Genomic DNA, 25,113 nt, shown 5'->3' with positions numbered 1-25,113 from the left:
ACTAAGCTGTAAAGGAATATAAAAGCCAAATAAAACTCACATCCTTTGCCTGCAATTAGGACTGGTACCTTTCAGAAATTTGCAACTGATACCTCAGAGTTGAAAACAACCGTAACTACAAATTTGCACTGCCACAAGATCCCAAACAGAAATATCAGAGAGGCCAAACCAAAGCCATGTTGTTATTAAGGTCAGTGACCAACATCACATCACCGTGAGGCAGCTGGCCTCCATGTGGATGGAGCATGTTTGGGACAGGATGTTTCAGGTTTAATTCACAGTAAGACTATGGAAATGTGAAACTAGCCAGGACTGTGTATGCCCTCATCTATTTACTTGTAAGGCAAGAAAGTGAATACCATAAAACTTGCATTTACTTCAAATGAACAGAAGTGTGGACTAATTCTGGATGCTCCTTGCTACTCATCCCAGTTAGTTTAAGCAACTGTATGATAACACCCCTTTTTTCCTCCTACTTTTTTAGTCATGTAACTTATAGTAATGAAGAGTGTAAAACAATACTTTTTGTTGCAAACACGTTATTGAACTGGTGGTTCTATTGCTACTATCATCTTCCAGCACTGAACCCAAACTAAATCAAAAAAAGCCTTACCATACAACAACCACTGGCAAAACACCTAATAACCATTATTTTTCCTGTTTGAACGGCTTTGATAAATTTCTTTACATAAATGGCATCACTTCCAATCTTTTTTCATTATTTCCAACCTGTTTTCTTAGAGCCTGTAATCTTTTCAACTTGCTACTAATTGCAGCCCTCTGCCTGCTATGTTAACTACATTTACTGTGATTATATGCAGTTGTCTCTTTTTCTCCACTTTCTCATAAAATTAAAAATTTCATTAGGTGTCTAAAACATTTTAGCTTAAATTAAAAAAAAAAATTAACTCCACAGATCTACTAAATGACAGTAGGTTTCGGGGTTTATGCAAAATTCTAAACCCAAACATGTCTTCAAATATTACTGTGGCAAAGCTACCATTAAGTGAGTCTCAACACATACCTTAACGATCAACCAATTTATGCTACGTTGGGCCAAGCAGATGATGCTGAGGGCAGATTCCAGAATGGAAAGCTCTAGGCAAGCAACAACTTTTTAAACTCACATATGCTTTTTAATGTTAATGAATTTCTAATGAAGGAATCCAAAATAGAGAAAGCTGTGACTGCTAGTCACTCACTATACACTACCCTAAAATAGCTCAAAACAAATGCCATCATTTACATTTTTCTTGCAGATACAGATCTTTTACTTCCCATCTATAGCAAAAAGATATTGCTAAGAGTTTGCTTCCATACAAAATATCATTTTCATATATTAATTATGGGCCCAGGACTGTTAAAGGTTCATTAAATGAAATTCTTATACTGTACTGTTTAATAAATATTTTTAATAAGACTAAAAATCATAGCTTAAAAATAGTATTTAAATGATATTTTTCTAATAAGTTTGTGGAAAGTGTGTTACCTTTTGAGATCTGGATGCTTGAAAGCATCTAGCTCAGCATGAAGGAAAGTCTGCTGCGATTCTAATTTCACTTTACAGAGGAAATACTGGAGTTCTTTATGCACATCTTCATCACATGACTGAAAAGAGACACAATCCCTCAGATTCCTGACCTTTCTCCCCAGTGTTTGTAATAAAAGTTATTTTTGATACTTCTTTACGAGAATCAAGGTGCTGCGAGAAGCTGCAGTTCAGCAGGTTGTTCTCTCACCTGTGTCTCTAGGAATCTGCTTTCAACAAGAATGAGCAACAGTAATACAGCCAGATAAAAAAATGCAAACAAGCAGATTCTAGCAGTGGTTTATACAATGAGATTAAAAGACAAACGCATAATTCTTGTAGCATATAAAGGTGCTACATGACCCCAAGGTTCATGGTTAAAAACTTGTTTTGTGCCAGCCTGTTTCAGAACCAGAGTCCTCTGGTGGTTAAATGAAACAGACTCAAGATGTAATAACTCCCCATTCCCAGTCCAGTCCTGCCTCCTTGCAGAGAACAGAAATTGGCTGCTTGTTTTCCTGTTGACACCCACATACAAATCTAATATTGTGCTAGTACAAAGCAACAAGGTGATCAATGTCACATGTGGTGGGAGGGACAAAAGGGAAAGAACAGTAAAAGAAAACAGCTGTTCATCAAAAAAATGGGTAAGTAACTTCTGGTTAGACTGCACAGACTTAAGGAGGCAAGGTGTTCACCACAAGAAACAGCGTTGGGCATATACACCCTTGATCACTAGTCTGGTTGAGTGCAGGAACCACCACTGCAATTGTTGAGAAATGTGTCTGCATATGTCGAGGCTGCATCACATTTATTACTAATCATGACAGAATCAACTGCTGGGGATTCTAACTCTGTTCCTAAAATCCAGTATCGGTAAATAGGAAATGTCTGGCTTCAGACAGCTGCAGGACTGTATTCCCCCCTGGTATCAGAATGACTGCATTACTCAGATGAAAGTGATGTAGGAGATGCACATGATGATGCAAAGGATATACATGGAGTGGTATCTCTCCCATTTTTTTCATCTCAAACACCAACCTTTACTACTTTTCCCACTAATTCTTTGAATAAATAATGATTTGATTGTACCAACTGGAACCAAAGAGGGAGAAAACAAATACTGCTTATTAAAGTAAATATAACCTGATAGGTCTCCCTAATAAAATGGAAGTAAATGAAGTAGGAGACTCAATCCTCTAAGCAAAAATTCAAACCAGCCGAGTTTTTGGCTATTATTACAAGTAACAAATGTCACCAGTAAGAAACCATCCACCAGTGTGAGTTCTTATTATGTTTACCAGTATCTACACACCTGTATGAGAATTTCTACTCAAAGAAATTACATACTCTTTTTATGACATACTAAAAATGGATCTCTAAAATTCATATATGCTTTGAAAGCCTTTCATCTACTGAAGCATTTAGCTCCTACAAAGCTACAAACAGATTTATTTCTTCTTCTAAAATGGAAATATTATGTTCAGAACTACAGATTATAGCTAGTTTATCTTTAAGGTGAAGACCACGATGAGAATAAACCTTTTTTGCCTTAAAAAGGTGATATTTAGTTCTGTTTACAAGTTTACAGAGTAACTTACCAAAAATATTTTTAGAAAATAGCTTCTGTATTCATTTGCCAATATAATTTCACAATTGCAAAATACAGATTTACATGTTCAACTGCTGACAATAACACTTAGAGAAAATAATAGTTACAAACACTGATTCCTTTTTTGTGGTTTTGAACTATTTTTTTATCCATATCTTCTGTTGATTTCCTGTAAATAGCTCCCCCCTCTCCTGTAAATTTACATGCTTGCTATAAGTAGATTGTATTAACACAATCTTCTCATGGTATCTATTTGAAATACTGTAGGAAGTTCATTATAATGGCACCAGAGCTCTAAATGCTGAAAAATTTTCATTCGGATCCCACACCACTGCTTTTCCTCCCCCTTTTCCTTTTCCCCTATTTCGACTGTTTGACAACACAACAAGACCCTCTCACTCACAGTCATCCTGACTCTTCACCTGGCCTGTGGTTGGCAGGGCACAGTGCTGGAACCTTTGGGTTATCATAATCACAAGAGATCCTCTGGTTTCATAAAATTATCACCAGGAATAAGGCACTGTTTCCTGGAATAAAAAAACAGCTTGTAAGCATTTCTATTACATTCAAGTTTGAGCAAAATCCGTTCTCAGTTCATCCAGCTTTTCTGTATTTTTCACTTGAGATTTTTCAGCATTGCCATCTTCTATTAAAATATGCTTTTACTCAGGTACCAGTTATCTCCTTCCCCCAAGCAGTAAATAATTAACTCAGGACCTTCAGTTACCTGGAGAAAGATGAAAACTATTGCAGCTTCCAAGTCAGCTTGAGGAAAGGACAAATAACAAGCAGATACAGAGCAATACTGACAAATACAGAGCAAAACAGATAATACAGAGCAAAACTTCTAAGAATCAGAAGCTAAAATATTTCCTGTGAGATATCTGGTTCTAATCTTAAGTACTTCCAAAAGCCCTAGAGACGGGGAGATTTCTCTTTTAGAAAATACTATTCCAGTGATGGATCAACAGGTAGAAGAAACAACACGCTCTTTTTGTACTGCCTAGGGCAGGCAGGAGACAGCACCCAGTGGGATTATTTTACATGTAAAAGGCAACATAAACATTAAAATACACTCTCCTAAAATTCACTTCCCCACTCCCACCTCTAAGAGATGGGTTACCTGGTTAAGTTCTGTTGCCTTTGACAGGCGAAGATGGCCTATCACAAGGATCAATTATTACCTGAGGATTATTCCCCCAAACCCAGAAGACAAGAGGCTAAATAGCCTCTGTGCTATAAAATAAACATTATACATGTGCATCCCATATGCCAATAAGATACAAGCAACATAGTCCCATGATGCTCTTAGGTTTAAAGTCAAAGTAAGATTTAGCATAGGCAAATAAACCTATTTATCATCTTCCTCAATTTATTGAAAAGGCTCAAAATACTGAGGAGCAAAACACCAGGAAAGCCATCTACTGATTAACCAGAACACGATGTAACATACGACGTGGGGCAGGTCACACCAGAGCTCTCGCCAGGTTCCCCCAGAGGCAATGGAATGGATTTTAGGGAGCTGGCATTGGCAGGGGCCCCAGCTGAGGCCAGTCCCTGTACCTCAGGAGGGACCCTCACTCCTGCCAGGACCACGGTATTTTAGAGCTGCCTAAAGCTGACACAGGAGGAATCTTTTTAAATTAGACTGATCAGATTGCTTCTACAATGCAAGGATATAAAATATGGGGTGGTTTTTAATAAATTTTAACTCCATAGAATCGTCACATTTTAACCCTAATAGAAAGTTCCCTGATCTAAAGCCTCCATATAATAAAGCTATTATTTTGGAACTTTTATTGAGAAATGATATCACACATGAATCTAGAAGCCATAAAGAAGAGGTAATAATAGATGCGCATCACCAGATTAGCATAATAATTTACAGCTGCCATTTATAGATATTATAGATAATAGATATTATAGATATAGATATTATAGATAAGATATTATAGATAAGATATATATAGATATATAGATATTATAGGTATAGATATTATAGATAATAATTTACAGCTGCCATTCAACGTCAGCTCCTCAGTACTCCGCTGGCCGGGTACTGGTTTGTGTGAGCTGCCCTCAGGGGACACCAGGCACAGCCCGGGGAGGCACAGCCCCAGGAGGCACAGCCCGGGGAGGCACAGCCCGGGGAGGCACAGCCCCAGAGGCCGAGCACACACGGACACGCCGGACACCCGCCGCGCCGCCCTTTAAACGCCGACTGCCAAACCTGGGCCCGGCCCCGGCTCCGCCCCCGCGCGCACCGCCGGTGACGTCACGCGCTGCCGTTCTAGACCGTTCCAGCCTCGTGACGTCACGCGCGGCGTCATTCCAGAAGATTCGGCGGGGCCCCTATAAAGCCCGCGGAAGAGGCGGGGCCAGGGGGTTCGCTGCGCGGGCGGCGGCAGCGGCGGCGTTATTCGCAGCGGAGCGACCGCGGCGGTGAGCGCGGCCTGCGGGGCCTTAGCAGGGCGCTGGGCGGGGTAACGCGGCAGTAACCTGCGGGTAACGCGGCGCGTCCTCCCACAGGCACCCACCATGGTGAAGGAGACGGAGTACTACGACATCCTGCAGGTGAAGCCAAATGCTTCCTCCGAGGAGATCAAGCGCGCCTACCGCAAGCTAGCGCTGAAGTACCACCCCGACAAGAACCCCAGCGAGGGGGAGCGGGTACGCGGGGCCGGGGCTGGGGGCCGGGGCTGGGCCGAGGCCTGTGGGCCACCCGCACACCGTGAGGCGGCCGCGTTCCCGGCGGCACCTGCGGCCCCTGCGTGAGGCAGGCCCCTTGTGGCGGGCCGCGGCTGAGCGCCCGGGGCTCGCTTGTGAGGCCGCTGGGCCGCGGGATGGGTGGCTCAGCAGACAGAACCGGAGGCCGGTGCAGGGCCGTCCGCGGGGGACGCCGTGGGTCGCTCATAGGCAGGCTGTTGTTAAATCCAGCGTGCACTTAGTCGTAGTTCAAATCCTGCTTTGCCTTTCCGGGAACATAGTGCCAATATGTGAAGGTTCCTCTACTTCCAGGTCTCCATTCAGACCTGTGAGTTTGACAGCAGGTTTTCTGGCAAAGGGGATTTCTTCTTTTTGGATGTGGCGTATACCAGTTTCCCTATAGTTATGGTGGAAGATCATCCTTATAGAAGCTGGTTAAAACAGGCAAACCTGGCAGGATTTCTAGTGTGCCAGTGGCAACTATGCTGTCATATCTTTTAAAGGCTGGTAGTAGATCCAGCTGCTAGCGCTGTTGTGCTGGATGGATCTGTGTTCCTGAACCGGACGGGTTTTCTTCAGAGGCAAATGTTAATGCGGATGTCCAAGGTAACCATCCCTAGGGAATCACTGGGCTGCACATGGGTGGATTGCTTACAAGAGAACTCTCTTACATGGTATCAGTAGACCCGCTTAGCTGCCTGTGTTGGCTTGGATGATAAATCAACACCACAACTGGAGAACTATGGAAAAGATAAATGATGGGATTGTTTATCTAAAAGCTGGTCTGCTAGTACCTTAATACAGGAACAGAAGGTACATACTTAACATCTCTAGAATACTAATTTACAGAACTCAGACAGTAGCCTAGTCAAAGGTAACCTGTTCTGCTTTTATTTTGGGCCTGCTTTTTTTTTTTTTTGTTTATACCACTTTACATGGCCATGAGTAAATAAAGTTTAAAATGGAAGTAGTCATTCCAGTAATAGCAAATTATGTTTAAAAATTCAATTGGTAATCTTAGTAATAGGAAATTATTTATAGCTATTTAAGAAAATTCGTTAATTGTTTTGTTGAAGTGAGTGTTTTGATTTGTATCTAAGTCCTTGTGTTTGTGATGAGTAAGCAGCACCAGTGTCTGGTCACAGAAAGCTCTGTTGTAGCTGGATGTACCAGCTCAGCAGGCATGGAATATCCCTGTGTAGCTCTAGGCTGATGAGCAGTGCTGTGGCCATGAGCAGCCGGGCACCTGCAGGACTTCAGGGATAGTGTCATATTCCTTTCTAAATGGATTTGTTAAGAGGATGGAATGGTTATTGCAACTACCACAATCAACAATGTAGTTGGCCCATACTTGTAAGGTGGATGTGACTGAATTGAGCCCACTTAAAACATGGGAGGAGGGGGGAGAGGGAGGAAAGGGGAGGGTTTTCCTGGACGAAAGTGTACTTTATAGTCTGTTACCCAGAGAGTTTCCTTTTGGAAACAAGTGCTGCAAGTGTGTGCTATAGTGGCTCGATCTGCAGATGGAGTTGTATATGAGAGGGCTACTTTGCCTCTTGGTCATAGTTGTTCAGAGCTTCTTTTTTCTTTTTAGTTTAAACTTATATCCCAGGCATATGAAGTTCTGTCGGACCCAAAGAAAAGGGACCTCTATGACCAGGGTGGGGAGCAGGCTATTAAAGAAGGAGGCCTGAGTGGCGGGAGCTTCTCTTCACCCATGGACATCTTTGACATGTTCTTTGGTGGTGGAGGCCGAATGAATAGAGAGAGAAGAGGTACACAGTTCTAAACAAGTTCTAGAAACTCTAACCATGCACTTAAGCATAAAACACCTGTGCTATGGTACTGCTGTTCTGCTGAGTGTACATAGTGTGGATATTACTTGTTTCAACAATAGAATAAGTAAACTATGATTCTTCTAGTTACTCTAGCATTAAGATTCTATTAAGTAGATAACATGGCTTAGCCATAGCCATTTTTCTGCTAAGGGTTTTTTTTTTTGTTTTTTTTTTTTTGGGTTTTTTTTTGTTGTTGTTGTGGTTGTTGGAGGGGGAATGGCTACTCTGTAGGGGAGGGGGAACATCAGTAAGTCATCAGTTGACTTGGACCTGTTTAAGTTACCTGTTTTCCAAATCTGTGCCTCACTTGCTCATATGCTTTTGGGCAACTTGCTTCAAAAGGACACCATCAACTTAAAACGTCAGTAATTTTAGATATCATGAAAATATTTGGGAGAAATTACATGAAACTGAGTACAGTGGGCTGCCAAAAGCACGGTATGATTTTTGTCTTTTTCATGCCCAGTGCCTGTTAAAGGAACAAGTAGTAACTTGCTGTAAGATCACTGAAATTATGCTATGAAGTGGCATGGAAATTCATAGGCAGGCATAATAGCAACTTCTGAATTGACAGATCTGAAGCTGGTAGTGTCCTTGCATTTTGCTGTTTGAGTTAAGCTTATAAAATTAGAAGTAGGAGCAGGGATAGGGTGGCTTTAATGACACTTTGCCTAATTACAGCTCAACTTTTATGTTTGGACATAAATGGGTGGAGCTTAGTGTAAGCTGATGGAACTGCACATGCTTTTAAGGGGGCTGAGTTGTGTTCAGTTTGGAATGAACTTTGCATTTCTTCAGTGAGACTATGCATGAACATTTGTCTTCACAAGACCTGAACAAGTATTAATATTTCCCTTTTGTTTTTCTCAAGGCAAAAATGTGGTGCACCAGTTAGGTGTATCTCTTGAAGACCTATATAATGGTATTACAAGGAAACTGGCCCTGCAAAAGAATGTTATTTGTGCAAAGTGTGAAGGTAAAAAAAAAAAAAAAGTAGTGGTTTCAAACCCCTCTTGAAGTTTTCTTGTGTGTGTTTGTGTGGATTTTCTGGGACTGAGAAAAAAGTCTGAAACTTTTCTCTTTCCTTTTTTCTTTGCCTGATCCCTGAAAGTCTGCCAGGGTACTTAATTCTTACTTATGCTTATCCAAGAATCAGTCTCTCAACCACAGTGTTACTAAGTGATTGTTCTAATCACAAACTAAAACTCATTGTGAGTTTTAGTTAGGGGTACCTAATTTAAAATTATCTTCACCCAGAACTTGGATCTAAATGTCTCTTTAAAACTTGTTTAATTGTTGTGGGTGGAAGTCTAGCTTGTGTTATGCTACTAATTTTACAGTTATTAAGTACTCTCTAATGACTGGTCCTCTTTAAGGTAAATTTTAATAAGGTCTTGTGTCTTAGTACTCTGTTAAATATTTAGTAAACAGATTATTTTCCAAGTATTAATGGAATGTTTATGTCTTGAATTTGGTATGCTGACGGGTCCTTGAAAATCAGGATTTACTGGGGGGTGGGGCAGAGGCTAATACAATAAGCTATATAAGCTTTTTTTTTTTTGTAGAAACCTCCAGCTTGTGGGTCATGTTTTGTGACAGCAACTAAATTCCATTACTGAACTACTCTTAAGTTACCCTAAATATGCTCTAGAAGTCATTGAGTTCCAACCTGACTACTGCAATTTTTTGAGACTGAGATTCAATTTAACTCTTTTGTCAAAGGTTATGGCGGAAAGAGAGGGGCAGTAGAAAAATGTCCTGTGTGTAAAGGAAGAGGGATGCAAGTAATAGTTCAGCAGATTGGACCTGGCATGGTGCAGCAAATCCAAACTGTGTGTCCAGAATGCAAAGGCCAAGGTGAAAGAATAAACCCAAAGGACAGGTGTGACAACTGCAGTGGCTGTAAGGTTGTAAGAGAGAAAAAGATCATAGAAGTTCATGTTGATAAAGGTAAGAACTGTATATTTGTACTGGTTCCCTAATAATAATCTATAATAGTCTATAGTTCTGCAGCGAATAAATGGGTGTCTTTTCTTCAGGTATGAAAGATGGTCAGAAGATAGTATTTCATGGAGAAGGTGACCAGGAGCCTGATTTGGAGCCTGGTGATGTCATAATTGTGCTTGATCAAAAGGATCACAGTGTCTTTCAGAGACGAGGGCATGACTTAATCACAAAAATGAGAATTCAACTCTCAGAGGCTTTATGTGGTTTCAGAAAGACAATTGAAACTCTGGACAACAGAGTTCTTGTCATATCTACTAGGCCAGGTAGGTCTTTTAAGAGTTCTAATAGTATGTAAACTATCACCTGCTTGTCTGTTTAATTGTACCTGGACTGGAGTTTTTGGGGGATATTGTTCTATTTGGGTTTTTCTTTTTCTAACCAGATGATGGAACAGGTTCATGAGGTAGTCACTTAATTTAGTTGATTCATTGTTGTTGTTGCTCTTTCTAAAACATTCAGTTATAGCTGAAGCTGTCAAACATTTCTTAATGAACCTCAGTCCCAGCTGGTGGATAGCCAGGAAAATACTAAAAAGGCAAGAATCTTAAATTCTACTGAATTATCTGTTCATTCAGCCTGAAGGCTGTGCCAAGAAAAGCTGATTTCTCTTGCAGCAGGAGAAATAGTCTAAATGGCTCTAGTTCTGTATAGCCTGCTTTTAGTTCTTTCTGTGGATTGGGTACAATCTCCCTGAGGTGCCATGAGAACACTGCTTGTGTACAGCCCTGCCTCATGTGGCTGTGAAATGCCTGTCTGATCACAGCAGCCCACTTAAAGCTCTTGCCTCCATAGGTGAAGTGATAAAACATGGTGACCTAAAGTGTATTTACAACGAAGGGATGCCTGTCTACAAATCTCCAATGGACAAAGGCAGCCTGATTATACAGTTTTTGGTAAGCTGCATGCTTTTCTGTAGCCAGTATACTCATGTCTGCATATGAATAAATATTCATTCTAAAAAAATCTGTCAAATTGTAGGTCCAGTTTCCAGAGCACTACTGGCTTCCACGGGAGAAACTGTCTCTGCTTGAGGCTTTGCTTCCTTCACGAGAAGATGTTATGGTTACAGATGAGATGGATCAGGTAGACCTTGAAGATTTTGATCCAAATGAGCAAACGTACCGTAACAGTGCAGGAGAAGCATATGAAGAAGATGAGGAGGGTCCAAGAACAGGAGTACAATGTCAGACATCTTAAAACAAGGTGGAGTGGATATCATCTAAGATGTAAATTTTCACAATGAAAACTGCATGGCTGTAATAGCCACTGCTTGTGGTTTTTGTGTTCAGCAAATTGAGTTGCTGCGCTGTCAGTATCACCTTTTTGTAACTAATTTATATTGTGTTCTTGCAGTCTTTCTATATAAAGCAAATGTCATACAGCTGAGAACCAACTGAGTTGGTATGCATTTTCTTTGCTGTGAAGGTTCTCAATTTATTCCACCTGTGCTCTTTCTATAAGACTTCAGCAATATCGATAGAGGCTAAGTGGAGTGTCTTATGTAAATACTTTCATACTGGGAATTTCATAGACTAAAACATAGCAGGATAACTACTAATAAATAGTACTTCACCTTTTCTCATGCTTCTTTTGTACTTTGTAAGCTACTCTAGAACCCCTTTTATTTAAACAAGTTCTAAGCTCAGACTCCTCTCATCTAGTTGAGATTATTCTCAATATTCAACTTTGTGTTAGTAGCTGCACCACTCATACCTGTCTCATTTTGTATTTCAGAAGCATTTTGTGCATGCCCTCCTCTCTGCCTCACAGCCCTCTCTTCCTGTGTTCTGTGGGTTTACAGTAGCATTCCTTCAGCTGTCTCTGTGTGTGTGACCTAAGGTTACAAGCTCTCCTCTAATGTGTTACATGAAGCAAGTACTTCCAAATAAAAGTTTGACCTTTCAGAAGCTCAAGCTTTGTATTTCAGCCTTCCCTAGAAAGGGTCTTTACTTTCTCTTAGGCATTGTATACTTGTGCCTTAACTAAAATGAATAAACCAAAACCACCTGCATTGGCTGTATAGCTGCTGTTTTATAACACCCATGATACCACAGTACAGTGATCCATTAAAGCTTTTTTATCTGTTCTCTGGTAGTGTTTGTTTAAAGTCAGGGTTAGAAACAAGTGGTTCCCTTTAGTGAAATTGAATCATGATGAATGATCGAAGTTCATGTACTACACAATTGTTGAAACAGGTGTTCAGCTTAAGTGAGCCTCACGTGCTCACGGGTCTAGCCCCAGGAGAAGCCGAGGCTGTCAATTCCCACATCTATAACACAGCCTCAGTCGTTTTCCTTCTGCTAAAATAAGCTGTTGTGACACTTAGCCCATGCTTTTCAACTCTGGTCTATTTATGTTTAAAGGCAGGGCTGATTAACTGAACAGTTACTTCACCCATGACTACATATTTCCAAAAATACTTTCTTCCAAGAGTTAGACACCAGGACTTGAAACTGTAGCTTTTATTTTAAAAAAGTAACATTTCCTCATGCTAAACAAAATTAGATATAAACATACCTGGTTTTGCAGATCAGTATGAAATGCTTTTATCATACTAAAAAATTACATAGGACTGTAGCAGTCGCTTGCAACTGCTGCCAGAGATTTACTGAAGCATTTGAGTCAAGACATTTAAACTGGACAGTCATAAATATGAATTTCTTGGTCATCACCAACAGACACAATTTTGGATCCACTTCCATTGTATTTCACTCCCCAGACCTGTAAATAAGACATATGCAAGTTTATCAAGCGAGGACAAAGAAAAAGAATCTTTGTGGCAGTCATATTTATTCCAAGCAGTAGAGAAAGGATTATTAAAAAGTCACTTGATTAGGACTGTTGCAGTTCTTGGTCTGTGCTTCAACAGCAGCTAAGGTGCCGAACCAGAGCAGGACACTGCCCTCTAGCAGCCTGACGAGTCACTACAGCCACAGTGGGTTACACAAGCCACAGATACTCTGAGCAGGGCTGAAAAGCACTTGCCCCAGTTTGCATAAATAACCCAAGCATTTTCTCTCTTGCCTGTCCTGTAGCCCTTTCTGAAAATAGTATTTTACAACGCAGGAAAGCAAGAGAGGAAGTATTTGTCATGCAGACTGACACACTATGACAGACTGAAGAATGACCTGGTTTATCCTTGAGTTCTTAAAGCAAACCATTGACCTACCAGTGCAAAACTTACTTCGAAAAATTCAGGTCAGGCTTCTTATTTAAGACAGTTTCACAAGCTCTTAAGTAACATCCAGCTCCATCAGAATGACATCAGGAAGGGTGAAGCCAGCACATTAATGTGAAGTGCAGAATGGGTGTGCTGACAACAGCATAGTTGGGGCAATCTTGTATGCTATTTTGCACTAGTAGCCAAACCCAGCATTCCCAGTAACTGATACATCTCTGTTTGCCAGAGTGAACAAGATTATACTGAACGGCTAAAACAACAGGGCAAATCAAGTCCCACTTGGTACTCCAATATTAAAACCCCCATAGCTGTAGATAACTGAAAAGAAGGTTACCAGCAAGAAAATACTACAGCAGAAAACATTCAAATAAAATCTGGAAGAATATCTTTTGTTTCTTGCTCAGTGATCCATTAAAATATAACATTGTTCTATTTATCACCTAACATTTGGACAAAAAATAAATGGGTACAAACCTAACTCCTTCCCTCATAGGTAGCTATCACTGAGCAATAAATTAAAAACCCACAGTATTACAGACACTGAAGGAGGAAAAACTTTCAGGTTTCCAGGCTGCTTTCAAGCATCTGTTTAGGTAATTCCATCCTTTTAAATAAGTATTTCCACCTTTACACATGCACATGCTGTGTAAGTCACAGAAATAAGTAAGACCAGACACAAAGGTAACAAATAAGAGTTTGGTGAGACTTTGGCCACTCAGGATTGCCTTTATTTGGGCCTGAAAAATGTTAGTTAATTGGAAGAGATCAGCATATACACTTGCGAGTACTAGATCAATATTAAGTGCTAAATAACCACAACTTCTGGAATTTCATCATAGCAAGCTACAGTTGCATTACTGCAAGCCTGGAGCTGCAGCACCAAGGTGAAGCACAAATGTGCACAACTACACAAGCTCTCCTGGGAACATGGTGACTTAGGGAATAGCAGCCATACCTGATCTTGGTGGTCAAAGAAAGTATGGACACAGGTCCTTGTTCCAGCATCCCAAACTTTTACACTTTTATCAGATGAGCTGAAAGAAAAATAATACTGATCAATGTTCAAATTAATAGATTAACTAAAGTTTCATGCAAACATTAAGGGGTCTCATATGGTGGACATAAGAAACCCTCTTTCATACATCAAATACAGGGATAAAGTAGCAAAGGACTGCATCTTCTGCCAGGTTCCATTATTTTTAAAATAAATTGACTGTTTCAACATCCAAGGAAATTCCTGTTACATACACTTGGTCCCCCAGCTGCCTCAGGTGCTTTAAGAATTAATACTAACGTTCAAGGAGATTAATGTACTACCAGTTTAAGTTGTAATTCTTGATTCAACAGCAATTCTTCAGCTATTTAGATTCAACTGCCCTTCTCTTAGGTTAGGTGTTTTCCACTTGTCAGGGACTACACTGCAGTGGGATGACTTACTCTGTAAAATGCTCTCACTACAGCTGGTATCACATCATAGATTGGTTCAAGCCTTTAAATTTTATTTTATTTTATTTCATTACAGATCCCACTGCAATTTGTACACATTTAATTTTTATGATCCATCTCCCCTTATAAAACCATTTTTTTCTCAGTAATCATAAACAATCAAAAAATACTCAATACCTGGAAACAAAATGGGTATCATCAGGACAAAACGCTACATTTAAAACCCAGGATCCATGACCACTTAATGTACCAGCCAAGTTTGCATGTTGCCTGTGGAAAGAACACATTAGCTTTGTGAATTCCAGGGAAAAGCAACAGGAATATACTCTAGCTAGTGCAATCAAGAAGGGTTTAGTGGAAGGTGACTTCTGGACATTTGTTCATCCAAGCTGAACTGGTGTTACAGCAGATTCTGTTTTTCCATTTCAAAAAGTTAACATAAAAATAAGTTACTAAGAAGATACCCTGGAGGACAAATAGTTTCACAAAAGTCAAAGCAATGGAGGTTTAAAGGGTGAAACCACTGAAGCAGGACCTTTTCCTCCCCAGGGTCTCCCAAGGTATGACAAGATGAAATAGGTGATATGTATAATTTCTTGTGTACAGAACAGATGTTTAGGAAGGGTGAACACAAGCTCACAGGACAGATACACAGAATAATTAGCTTATTGCTTACAGGCAAATACGAGGAATGTAATTTGTTTTCAAGTTACAGCTTTCTTCTACCCCCACACTTTTAAAAACTATCTAAGGATGTAGTATTTTTTGATTTAAGATTATTTATTACGTAAAAAGTCACCAAAAGATTAAAGGAATTCTAGAGAGCCGAGGGTTTGATCTATGTTTCACAGTATCAGCCTCTCTAAACAGTCCTTCTCCTGCCAGCAGGGCTGGAGTCCCCACTCACACGTCGTAGATTTTGATGTAGCCATCGTCAGAGGCGGTGACGAGTAACTGGGAGTCAGGGGAGAAGGTCAGCGAGCGGATGGGCATGGCGTGGCCTGCAGGCACAGGGACACACATCAGGACTGCCATTCTCTCACTAATGCACTCAGCCAGCTTATGCCACAGCAGCACTGACTGCTCAGAGAGAGCAGCCTCCCAAGCCTCTTTCTCTCTAGAGGCTTCTTCCCACAACAGAAAATGGAAACGGACAGCAATTCTCAACTGTGAGTGTTAAGGCATGGCTGCAACACAGAGTAACTCATTTCTTTCAGCTGTGGATCTTTATTAGAAATTATGTCATATTTTATAGTATAGTATATTTAAGTGATTGAGGGTTTTGGTTACAACTAGGCAGAAACCATGAACATGAAAAGCCCATTTATCTGTTAGAAAAAAATGCATGTTTTCTACAACATAAAATGTTCAGTTATTTTTTAGAACAGCAAAAAATTGCTTTAGAACAAACACCAGGAAAACCATATGCAAGGCAGCACATATTTGTACTTTTCTGCAATACGAGGAGTTACAATTTAAGAATTTAGTAAGCATTACTGACTGTATCTTTTAAAAAAGGCATTTATGATGCAAGCCTGAGTTTACAGTTTGCCTCTAATTAGGTGGTTTAGGTTAGAGCACACTAAATACTGTCTGATGGACAAAAATGTCAACTCACTTTTGCCATGGTTGTTGTAGCTTATTCTGACTTGCATTATTATCCTTTAATTTTGTCAGAAATGAGGCCAGAATTTGGGTATTGCAAATAACCAAACCATACCTTCTAGTGTATGCAGAAGTTTTCCAGTTGCAATATCAAAAATATTGATAATGCCATCTATTGCTCCACTGGCCAAGTATTTTCCATCTGGACTCTGTAATAAAACACAGAAAGTGCAATTCAACATCTGTGTGCATTTATGCTGTGTAAGCCCTGACATTCCCTTGGAAAATTTTCACAAATAATGATCTATGCAAGATACCTGGGCTCCAGAAATTCAAAATACTAAAAGTAAGATCCAAATTTATTTTCCAGATGTGCAGGGGGAAAACGTCACACAATTTGTATTTGGAACTATGGCTGTCGCTTAGTTTTATTGTAGGGATAAACTCATAGATGGAAACAAGAATACCTATTTACAACATAATACAGCAATAGCAATTTCTCATCAGGAATTATCAATTGTTCTTCTTACATATGCAATACTAAGGATGAACTTTCCTCTGGTGTCCAGAGAATATTCTTTCTTTCCAGATTCAACACCGAAAATATTTACTTTCCCCACGTGACTTCCTGTTGCAAGGTACTGGGAATCAGGTGAAAAAGCCAGGGACCAAGCATCAACTGTATTAAAAAATAAAAACCAATTAGCTGGATCCTGTTCCTGGTTCTTATTCAACAGTGTCAGTCCTATATGCATCTGTTTAGATATTTAACCCTCTAAAAATGTAGAAGCTCATCGTTACCCCTTCTATGTAATTATTGGAGTGTATCTTGACTTACGTTTTTTACTTACATTTAGTAAAAGATTACATTTCTAGTAAGACCCTGATTTAATGAGACCCTCATGTAACAATAAACTTAGAATTTAAGGCTGCATCAGTTAAGTCTACATTCTTACTTTTTCCTGGTACCAAAACATTAAAACTACTGAAAAAGCAACACCAGTATGTAGCAAAGCACAGAAGATGCAGGAGAAATGCAGATATACAAACACAACACAGATAACATTCCTGCAACTAAATGTAAAAACCCTTCATTTTTCATAGTAGTGCAATGTGCTTACCTGGGACAATGTAATTCAGAGGTTTTTTATCTAAAAGCTTAATATTAATTGCATAAAACGCTTCAAGGCTGTTCTTAAATTTATGACTTCCAGTGGACTCATGAAATACTTGGAATAGGACCTTAGGCCCTGAATTCCAGCTTGGAGAGCATTGGCATTGTTATCATTGATAACTGCTTTGACTTGCTTGCTCAGGATGGGACATGCTGGATAAAAAAGGATCACATGCATGGCTCAAATTCACTGCAGTGTAATGAAGAATGTTCACAGCTCCTTTGTAAATCCATCTGAATAAGTACCTGAATTATTTCTTCCGTATATCCTTTTACCAATACATGTGTAAGAGCAAGCTGGTTTCCATTCTACTTTATGCATACAGCAAAAAGCCAACTACTTGAGAAAGCACAAGCAGAGTGTAAAAATAAATGTAAAATTGTCTGATGCTGCTTTGTGTTGAGTTCATGAAGTCTTTAAGACTTCTGCAAATATAGAAAAGATTATACTCCCCAAAGACCTTAATCCCCTCATATGGCCCAATCCCCCAGTGTTCAGTATTTGGCAGGAAGGGTCAGACTGTGTCCTGCAGAGCCAGCTCAGCACTGGTGTCTTACCAGGACCAGCATCTATGGACTTGATCTGTTTGCCAGTCTCTAGGTCCCAGAGGCGAATGTGGGCGTCCAGGGAGCTGGACGCTGCAATGGCCCCCGTGTGGCTGATGTCCACAGACACCACCCCCAGCTGATGACCCTCCAGAGTCCACTGCAGATCCAGCTTTTCATCATTCCTTTGGCAAGGGAAAGAAAAGCTGCATTAGGAACAGCTGGGGGTGCTGAACGATCCCCAGCCTCACACAAAACAAACAATCCACATCCCTCCATTTGTTCAACACAATCTAAGTCCTCCTATGAAATGTGAAGGCCTACACACACATTCTCAGGACTTAGAGAACTGACAAATCAATAATTTACCATATTCCTGCAAAGCAAGTACTTCATGTTAATTTTGGACGCCATCCCACCAAAACTGTCCCTCACACACCAGTCTGTGGGTGCTCACAGAGCCGATGAGCTCAGCACAATGTGCCATGACCCACGTTCTCACAGTCACTCCAACCAAGCTAAACCTGGCACTGAAGGGAAGCACATCCTTCACACTGCTTTGCCCAAGAGACAGAATAACTTCTTTGCAAAAGCACACTTCCATAAGGATTATTAGCATCTTTTTTTCAATAAAAAAGGAAGATGTCATTTCCACTTTCTCACTATTCCTATTATTGCTTTCACAGTACACATCTCCAAATGCACTGTCTCATCAAAAGATACATATCTCATTATTTGGTTTAGAAGTACAGAAAATATGCTCTGACAAGCATTTTCAAAAAGATTCTCATTCTTTAGAAATGAAAGCACACCAAATGCCATCACTCCAAGAGAAAGCACACACCAGTGGAGATAAGCTTGCTCAAAGAAGCAGCTGCCCCATCCCTGAGGTAACTTTGAACATCTCTGCAGACTGTGAAATTCAAGGCTCCTCCACACTGACTACTTCCAAGGTCTAAGACAGGTTAACATGGAGCACTTACCACTTCCAGACCTTCACCAGATCATCCAAAGAGCCAGAGATCACTGTTTCAGAACCATCATTTTTATTTTTTCCCCAGGCAACTGACCAAATGGCATCATCATGAGCTACAAGAATATAAGCACAGTAATTAAAAATTAAGAATTTTCTTTTGATAGAAGGCCACAACCAGCTTTAGTAATGCCGAAATGACTAGCTGCAATGTCGGCAATAACCTCCCACCCCACTCCACAGGTGCCTGAGTGCCCTGAGCGCCTTGCTACTGTTTTCTTTGTTCCAAAATATGCAATGTGTTGTGTGACTGGCGTCACTGCTGAAAAAGCAGCACAGCTACCTCTGAATTACTCAGATTTATGCCTAATATAAACATAACCAGGTCTCCTCACGCAGGTACCTGCCATTATCAACTTTACATCATCCCAGAACACCAACATTGCTCAGTCCCCGTCACCGTTTGCTCACCTTGCTCTTGCTTGAAGAGAATACCGTACTAGGAAGAAAAAATAATATCCCACATGAGCAGCCTATATATATATATATATACACATACATACATACATACACACATATAATAAATAAATATGTACATACACACACACACCCCTCAAGCCAGCCGTTAGCTTAGCCAAAGCTGTGTTCTTACTTACCTGTGTGGTCATATCTTTCTGCAAACCACCCCAACAGCAGAGCTCTGGAGGGAGCCGGACACAGCTCCTGCGGCCGTCGCGCCTTGATGACCTCAACAGCACCGAGCGCCCCTCAGCCACTTCCGGTCCCCGCCCTCTAGCGCCGCCCTGTGGCCGGGAGGCCCAGGTGGACACATTCCGGCGGCGGGAGCGGCGTGCGCCGCCCGCAGCGCCCTCACGGACAGCGGGACTGAACCCCGGCCCCGCGTCCCGCAATTGAGTCCCACAGTGTACGTCTTCATCGCCGCCTCTCACTCATCCCCTCCCGCTCATTCACAGGAGCCCCCGTCGCGGCCGCCGTCGGCGCCGCCGATATCAGAAGCCCTCAGGATCCTCGGTGTTTGGTGGCAGTGCGCAGTGTCCCGAGTGCCGCGATGGCAGTGATGATGTGAGCTGTGAGGCTTGCCAAGCACTGAGGGGTGCGTTCAAGTCCGTGTAGGAAGCTCCTGGCGGAGAGCTGGGCTGGCTGCCTGCGGTGTGGAGGAGGCGTGGGGCGGGCTGAGCGCAGCGCTGACCGACCCTGGCTTCCCGGGGCTGCAGCACTGCCCATGGCCCTCACCACGGCACAGAAAGGCTCAACTTCACGGAATCACGGAACCGTTAAGGTTGGAAGGCACCTGCAAGATCATCAAGTCCATCCTAAGTTGACCACCTTGTCAACTAGGCCAGAGCACAAAGTGCCATACGCGATCATTTCTTGAACACTTCAGGGATGGTGACTTCCCCACCTCCCTGGGCAGCTTGTTCCAATGCCTGACTGCCTTTCCTGTGAAGAAATTCTTCTTGATGTCCAGCCTGAACCTCCTTTGACACAGCTTGAGGCTGTTTTCTCTGATCCTGTCACTTGTTTCCTGGGAGAAGGGCCTGATACCCGCCTGGCTTCACTCTCCTGTCAGGGCGTTAGAGAGCAAGAAAGTCCTCACTGAGCCTGCTCCCGGCTGAGACCCCACTGCACCCTCAGCCACTCCTTGTGCTCCAGAAAGGAAATTTCCCTGCTAATCATCTATGTCAGACCAATAAAAAAAAAAAAGAAAAAAGTATGACTTTTGTTTTGGAAGCTGAAATTTTTCAAGTTACTGCCTCTGCTTGAGTTAGAAGTGGAAAAAAATGTCAGAAATAAAGTTCAGTAGAATAAATCAGATTCCCTGAGGCTTAATATTAAAGACAAAGGATCAGTGGTCTTTCACAGCTCTTAATCAGTTTTTATGTGTACACAAAGCTCATTGAGATCAACAGAACTTGTCTGAGTAAGCAGAGTAACAACCAAAATGGGAATTCCGAATGTGTCTGAACACAGTTCTACAGTCAAGAATGAAAATCTGGGTAAAACTCTTACACATAATTACAGACTTTTACATATAATTACAGAATCCTTAGTTCTCTGATTAGGTTGAGCTTTGAGAAGATTTTAAGGCATATGGCTTTAATGTATTGAATTTCAGAAATCCTCATTTTCTTGTTCGTAATGTTGCAATGGTAAACATTCTCCAAAAGTAAAAGAAGTTATTCTATTTCTTGCCAGGGTTCTTCTAAGAATTCTCCCATTTAAATGTGCACTTAAAATGTACTACTTTCACCTTATGTTCAAATAATGAAGCTTGGTCTTGCAGTTCTGTATAGAGTACTGCAGGACTGTAAAATAATCTTTGACAGACAAAGTGTTTCTAATCCTTCCAGAGGTTTCATATCATGCCAAGTTCTCTCTGTGCACTGGTATTTACTCTGCACAGTGAACACCTTAGGCCTTCATGGGAAAAGATTGTTCCTGTTCTCCTCTGAGAGGGCAGAGTGAGATTGTAGGTTATTTCCTACATCACTTATGACACAAATCTCTGTTTGTTAGAGTGAAAGCTGATTAGATGCTGCTTTGGTGCATCAAGAGGATAATCTGAAGCTAAGTGTGCCACATGTTTGATTTACAGATAAATTGCCTCTGTGGAATAATAACAGAGATCATGTTTCTGTATGTCTGCCCTTGTTCTGGAGCACTGTGTCAGTATGGGTATTTCAGCTCTAATCACAACAATGCCTTGTGAGTGCCTCTGGGTTCAAATGACAGCTTTTAAAACAATGTTACCGGGAACAAACCTGACATATTAAAAACCATTATGATCACCCTCATATTGTGCTTACACACAGAACTGAATTAGGTCATGACTTTGGATGCCACATGAACATGGCAAAAGGCACTTCCCAGCACAAAGTTCAGCTGCAGAGAACACATTGAGGCAAGACAATTTAAAACCACAGGCTGAGCACCATTGTGGCCTGTTACTACAGTCCCAGTTCAGATCACCGTTCACAGTTCAACATCAGCCTTACACACAGGATGAATGTCAAGTAAGCCTTGATTCATTAAGGTCTTGAAGACACATGAGCTTCCATAAAACAGGAAGGCTAGATAATTAACTGGGGGCTACAGCTCTGCAGGTACATAAACACTGCAGCATTCGAATGCCAGACATGTCAGCTTCTCTCCCTGCTCCACAATAAATAAATCATTTGCTAGTGGGTTTGAGGAAGATGAGAATGGTATTTAAGTTATGTGGTGGTGTTTGGTGAGTAATACAGGAATATGTATTTTTGTGGTTACTAATGTCAGGCCATGTCAGTTTAGAAAAGGGACTATGTATTACAACTGTACCTGTAGAGAGCTGGGTTAAATTCCAGGCCCCTTTCAGGACTGATCCATCAGTTTTTGGTTTGGTTTTCCATCTTAGGGTTCGGTGTAGGATCGGTCACCCATAAGTGCTGCAGAAACAAAGGGTGACTTCTGACAGAGCATGGAGTCTGTGTGCAGATTTTTTATATATATATATATATATATATATATATATATATATATATATATATTTATGCATATGTATACCATCTGCCTCTTGTGGGGCAGCATCTTCTTTCCAGGAGGTTGGCCTTCATAATGAAACATTAATCCTTTCACATTGTTCTATGTCCGGAGACTCTGAACAGTTGTGACAGGAGCAAAGAATCCTCTGCTTCTGTTGTTTACTGTGTCTCTAGGAAATCGTTAAGGGGCTGTGTTCCTGGGAGTGAATTGGAATGGCATTTTCACTGTTGGCTCATTCATTTCAGATCTCTGTCTGCTTCATCAAATCACTCAGACTCCCTACAGTTTTTTATATAGCTTGTGTCAGCAAGTCATATAAAAAACATATAGTAGTATGTAGTGCAGTAGCATTGGGGCAGTTGAAGCAAAAGACAAGAGGCACAGAAAATCGAGTCCTAATACAGCCTTCAGTTCCACTTTTGAAACAAGTCCAGTTCCTCGCATGCAGATTTGATGAACTTTCAGCTTTTGTTGGTTTTCCTCTGCTCACTTATTTCTTTGTTATATCTTTTTGTCAACTGCTGTCCCTTTCTTCCCTTTTTTTGCAACTTCATATGCTGATATGTTTCTGATAGGTTTCTCTTTGATGGGCCCTAAGCAGTTGAATTGGAATCTGGAGTCAAATATAAACCTCCCCGAACTTTGAAGAATTTCAAACAAAAGCTTTGCTTTAAAAAAGCTCCTGTCTTATTTCCAAAAACTTCCTCTGTAAAGGCACTGCATGTTGCAAGTGGTGGCACCAAACCCAGCCATCGCAGCTCATAGGATATAGAGTTGGAACTACAGCCACATCTGTAGTCCAAGGGCTGGCCAAAACAGGGAAATGATATAATGGAAAAGCTCTTCTTCAAGAATCTTCTGCAAGAATATTAATGGCATTCTTTCCCTATGAGTTAAGGAAGGATCATTAATTAACCCATTTCACATATAGGTGAAATCTGAAGCAAGGTGACGAATTTCGTCAGTGGTAGATTGAAGAATGGAACCCATTTCTCAGCCTCTTGGTATGTGCTCTAGCTTAGTGTGTACCTACATACTGACATTAGAATGTACACTAGAAGTGTACATTTAAATACTAAATAGTTTTGCTAATGAGAAAGGAAGTATTTCAATGCATTTATTCAAGCAAGGAAAAGTACTTGGGACAGACAAAAATGGAAAGGAAAATCAAAACAGCCAGAGACTTGGTCTAACAGGAATGAAAGTAATACTTAGCACTTGCAGGAACAAATCTTTCTTTGGCTGACCTTATGCAGTTCCAGCCCAAGGTATCCTGGTGGGCTTCTGGTCAGGGGAAAGCCTGGCCTGGAGAATACTTTCCCTCAGAAATGGATCAGGTTCCTTTGGAATGGATAAGGTGGGCAGTGAGATTGGAGTGAATGAGCAGCTGCTTTTAGGAAGAAAAGAAGAAAATAAAACAGTTAATTAAACAAATAAATCCTAAAAACTAGACTCGCTTCCCCATGGGAGGAAGCTCATCCCCACTGTTATCTGCACAGAAGCCAGAATGGTCAGATGTAATTACAGGCCTTTTAAACCTCCTGCTTATGGCATATATAGGTCAAAGAGAATCTTTCAGAGCACAGTTGTTTTGAAAGGAATAATAAAAAAAGGCAAAAAAAAGAGCAAAAGTCATTGTTTTTTGTGAGAGATTTTCTAACAGTTGGTCTGTGCTTGATGATAACTAAACCCAGAAACTATTTTCTTCGTGTCTTCTCTTACTCCCAGTGAAAAGACTTCAGTTCTTCCTTAATTTATTTACTTTATCAGAATTATCTTATTTCATTCTTTATTTTATTCTCTCTCACAACTTTATTTTTTGAGGAACAAGAGGTGAATCAGAGAGAGTTTTTCAGACCTTAACATGAGCCTGAGATATTGAATGGCTGTATAGAATGCAACTATGATAAAAGAAACATCTGATGCTCATTTGTCAGGATTGAAATAAGGCCCTTTAAAACATCATGCATGTAGTTGAGATTGACTTACAGAAAGCACAAAGTTTTAACCCATACATCAAGTCTAGCAGTAAAACTTTTCTCTCCAGGATGATGCATTTCACATGTTTTACCAAAATTAATGTATGTCACTTGCTATTGTGGCTTCAGATATACATGACAGCTGGGAATGACCTGGTGACCTTATGCACCAAAACTGAATCACTTGAGCTCTAGGAAAACACTTCTGGTTGTCAATTAATAGTTGTCTATTTAGTTGTGAGCTACTAAGTATTGACCACATAATCTAAGGCGCTCTTCTAAGCTTGATTGTGGCTTTTTTACTTTGGAACCCATATGTAATGTGTAATGGAAGGCTGTTATGTCAGCCAAGTGCTGTTTGGTCCCCAACCTCCAGTGAATGTCTGCAATCACTGCCTATGTGAAATGAGGTGCTGTTCTCACAAAGCAGGAGGAGGAAGGCATTGGGGATGCCCTGCACTTCCCTCCCCACCGTGCTGGCTCTATCTGCATCTGTATCACTTGAGCTTCTGATGAGTCGTAGTAAAGAAGACAAGAGAAAGCACCTTTTTTTTTTTTCTCTTTTCTGATCCATACAGCCAATGACTTGACTAGGCTGCTGAACTGGCAGAATGAGAGGAGGGAAAGGATTTCCTTCACTGCAGTGTAACATTGTCTGCCTGACCAAGCTATTTACAATTCACTAAGGATGAAATGAAAGCACCATGGATCCAGTCTCTGGATGTTATTTGCTTCACTGTAAAATGTTATTAACTTTATTCTTCTTAGAGATCCTTTCTAAATTGATAATCCACTTAGCTGCTAAAATTGGCTTTTACTACAGTAAAAGTACAAAAGTACAACTTTTTTGCTGGAGTGGGGATCCAGAGCAATGGCAATGTGGCACCTTTGTAACATCAAGAGGTTTTTTTAATATGATAAACTTTTATCAGGATCAAATGTAGAGGACACAACTCTGGCTTTTTAGAACAATTA

General features: G+C 40.8%; 2 protein-coding genes across 8 annotated transcripts; one reads left to right on the top strand and one right to left on the bottom strand.

Moving 5' to 3' along the window:
• The first annotated feature begins 5,452 nt into the window (after positions 1-5,452).
• DNAJA4 (DnaJ heat shock protein family (Hsp40) member A4) lies at positions 5,453-11,702 on the top strand. 5 transcript variants are annotated; one of them, XM_066328776.1, is made up of 8 exons: positions 5,453-5,582; positions 5,670-5,810; positions 7,441-7,621; positions 8,556-8,660; positions 9,407-9,634; positions 9,724-9,954; positions 10,484-10,584; positions 10,670-11,702. In XM_066328776.1, the coding sequence occupies exons 2-8, from the start codon at positions 5,679-5,681 to the stop codon at positions 10,886-10,888; spliced, it is 1,197 nt and encodes a 398-aa protein (XP_066184873.1). In that variant the 5' UTR covers positions 5,453-5,582; positions 5,670-5,678; the 3' UTR covers positions 10,889-11,702. The 5 variants fall into 5 exon arrangements, with proteins under 5 accessions (XP_066184873.1, XP_066184876.1, XP_066184875.1 ...); XM_066328777.1 differs by having other exon boundaries at positions 5,517-5,810; positions 10,670-10,894; positions 11,426-11,702; XM_066328779.1 differs by lacking the exon at positions 7,441-7,621 and having other exon boundaries at positions 5,459-5,582.
• Positions 11,703-12,135: 433 nt separating this feature from the next.
• Positions 12,136-19,341, bottom strand: SKIC8 (SKI8 subunit of superkiller complex). Of its 3 annotated transcripts, XM_066328783.1 has the most exons (10): positions 19,273-19,336; positions 19,088-19,115; positions 18,627-18,732; positions 17,656-17,828; positions 16,454-16,602; positions 16,039-16,132; positions 15,226-15,319; positions 14,496-14,588; positions 13,828-13,906; positions 12,136-12,412 (listed from the first exon to the last, which is right to left on the bottom strand). In XM_066328783.1, the coding sequence occupies exons 1-10, from the start codon at positions 19,282-19,284 to the stop codon at positions 12,323-12,325; spliced, it is 918 nt and encodes a 305-aa protein (XP_066184880.1). In that variant the 5' UTR covers positions 19,285-19,336; the 3' UTR covers positions 12,136-12,322. The 3 variants fall into 3 exon arrangements, with proteins under 3 accessions (XP_066184880.1, XP_066184878.1, XP_066184879.1); XM_066328781.1 differs by lacking the exon at positions 12,136-12,412 and having other exon boundaries at positions 12,429-13,906; positions 19,273-19,341; XM_066328782.1 differs by lacking the exons at positions 12,136-12,412; positions 19,273-19,336 and having other exon boundaries at positions 12,429-13,906; positions 19,020-19,100.
• Between the last annotated feature and the right edge of the window lie 5,772 nt (positions 19,342-25,113).

The sequence above is a fragment of the Sylvia atricapilla genome, chromosome 13 (assembly GCF_009819655.1).
Source record: "Sylvia atricapilla isolate bSylAtr1 chromosome 13, bSylAtr1.pri, whole genome shotgun sequence".
Lineage (NCBI taxonomy): Eukaryota > Metazoa > Chordata > Aves > Passeriformes > Sylviidae > Sylvia > Sylvia atricapilla.
This window is presented reverse-complemented; position numbering and strand designations above follow the sequence as displayed.

What these genes read in the sequence shown, in the direction of transcription:
- DNAJA4 (XM_066328776.1), top strand. Translation starts at nt 5,679, where the DNA reads ATGGTGAAGGAGACGGAGTACTACGACATCCTGCAGGTGAAGCCAAAT. An exon ending in AATGAATAGAGAGAGAAGAG is followed by an intron (nt 7,622 to 8,555) that starts GTACACAGTTCT and finishes GTTTTTCTCAAG; the next exon opens with GCAAAAATGTGGTGCACCAG. An exon ending in GCCTGATTATACAGTTTTTG is followed by an intron (nt 10,585 to 10,669) that starts GTAAGCTGCATG and finishes GTCAAATTGTAG; the next exon opens with GTCCAGTTTCCAGAGCACTA.
- SKIC8 (XM_066328781.1), bottom strand. An exon ending in TCTCTTCAAGCAAGAGCAAG is followed by an intron (nt 18,733 to 19,087) that starts GTGAGCAAACGG and finishes ATATTCTTGTAG; the next exon opens with CTCATGATGATGCCATTTGG. An exon ending in ACTTCTGCATACACTAGAAG is followed by an intron (nt 15,320 to 16,038) that starts GTATGGTTTGGT and finishes CTGTGCCTGCAG; the next exon opens with GCCACGCCATGCCCATCCGC.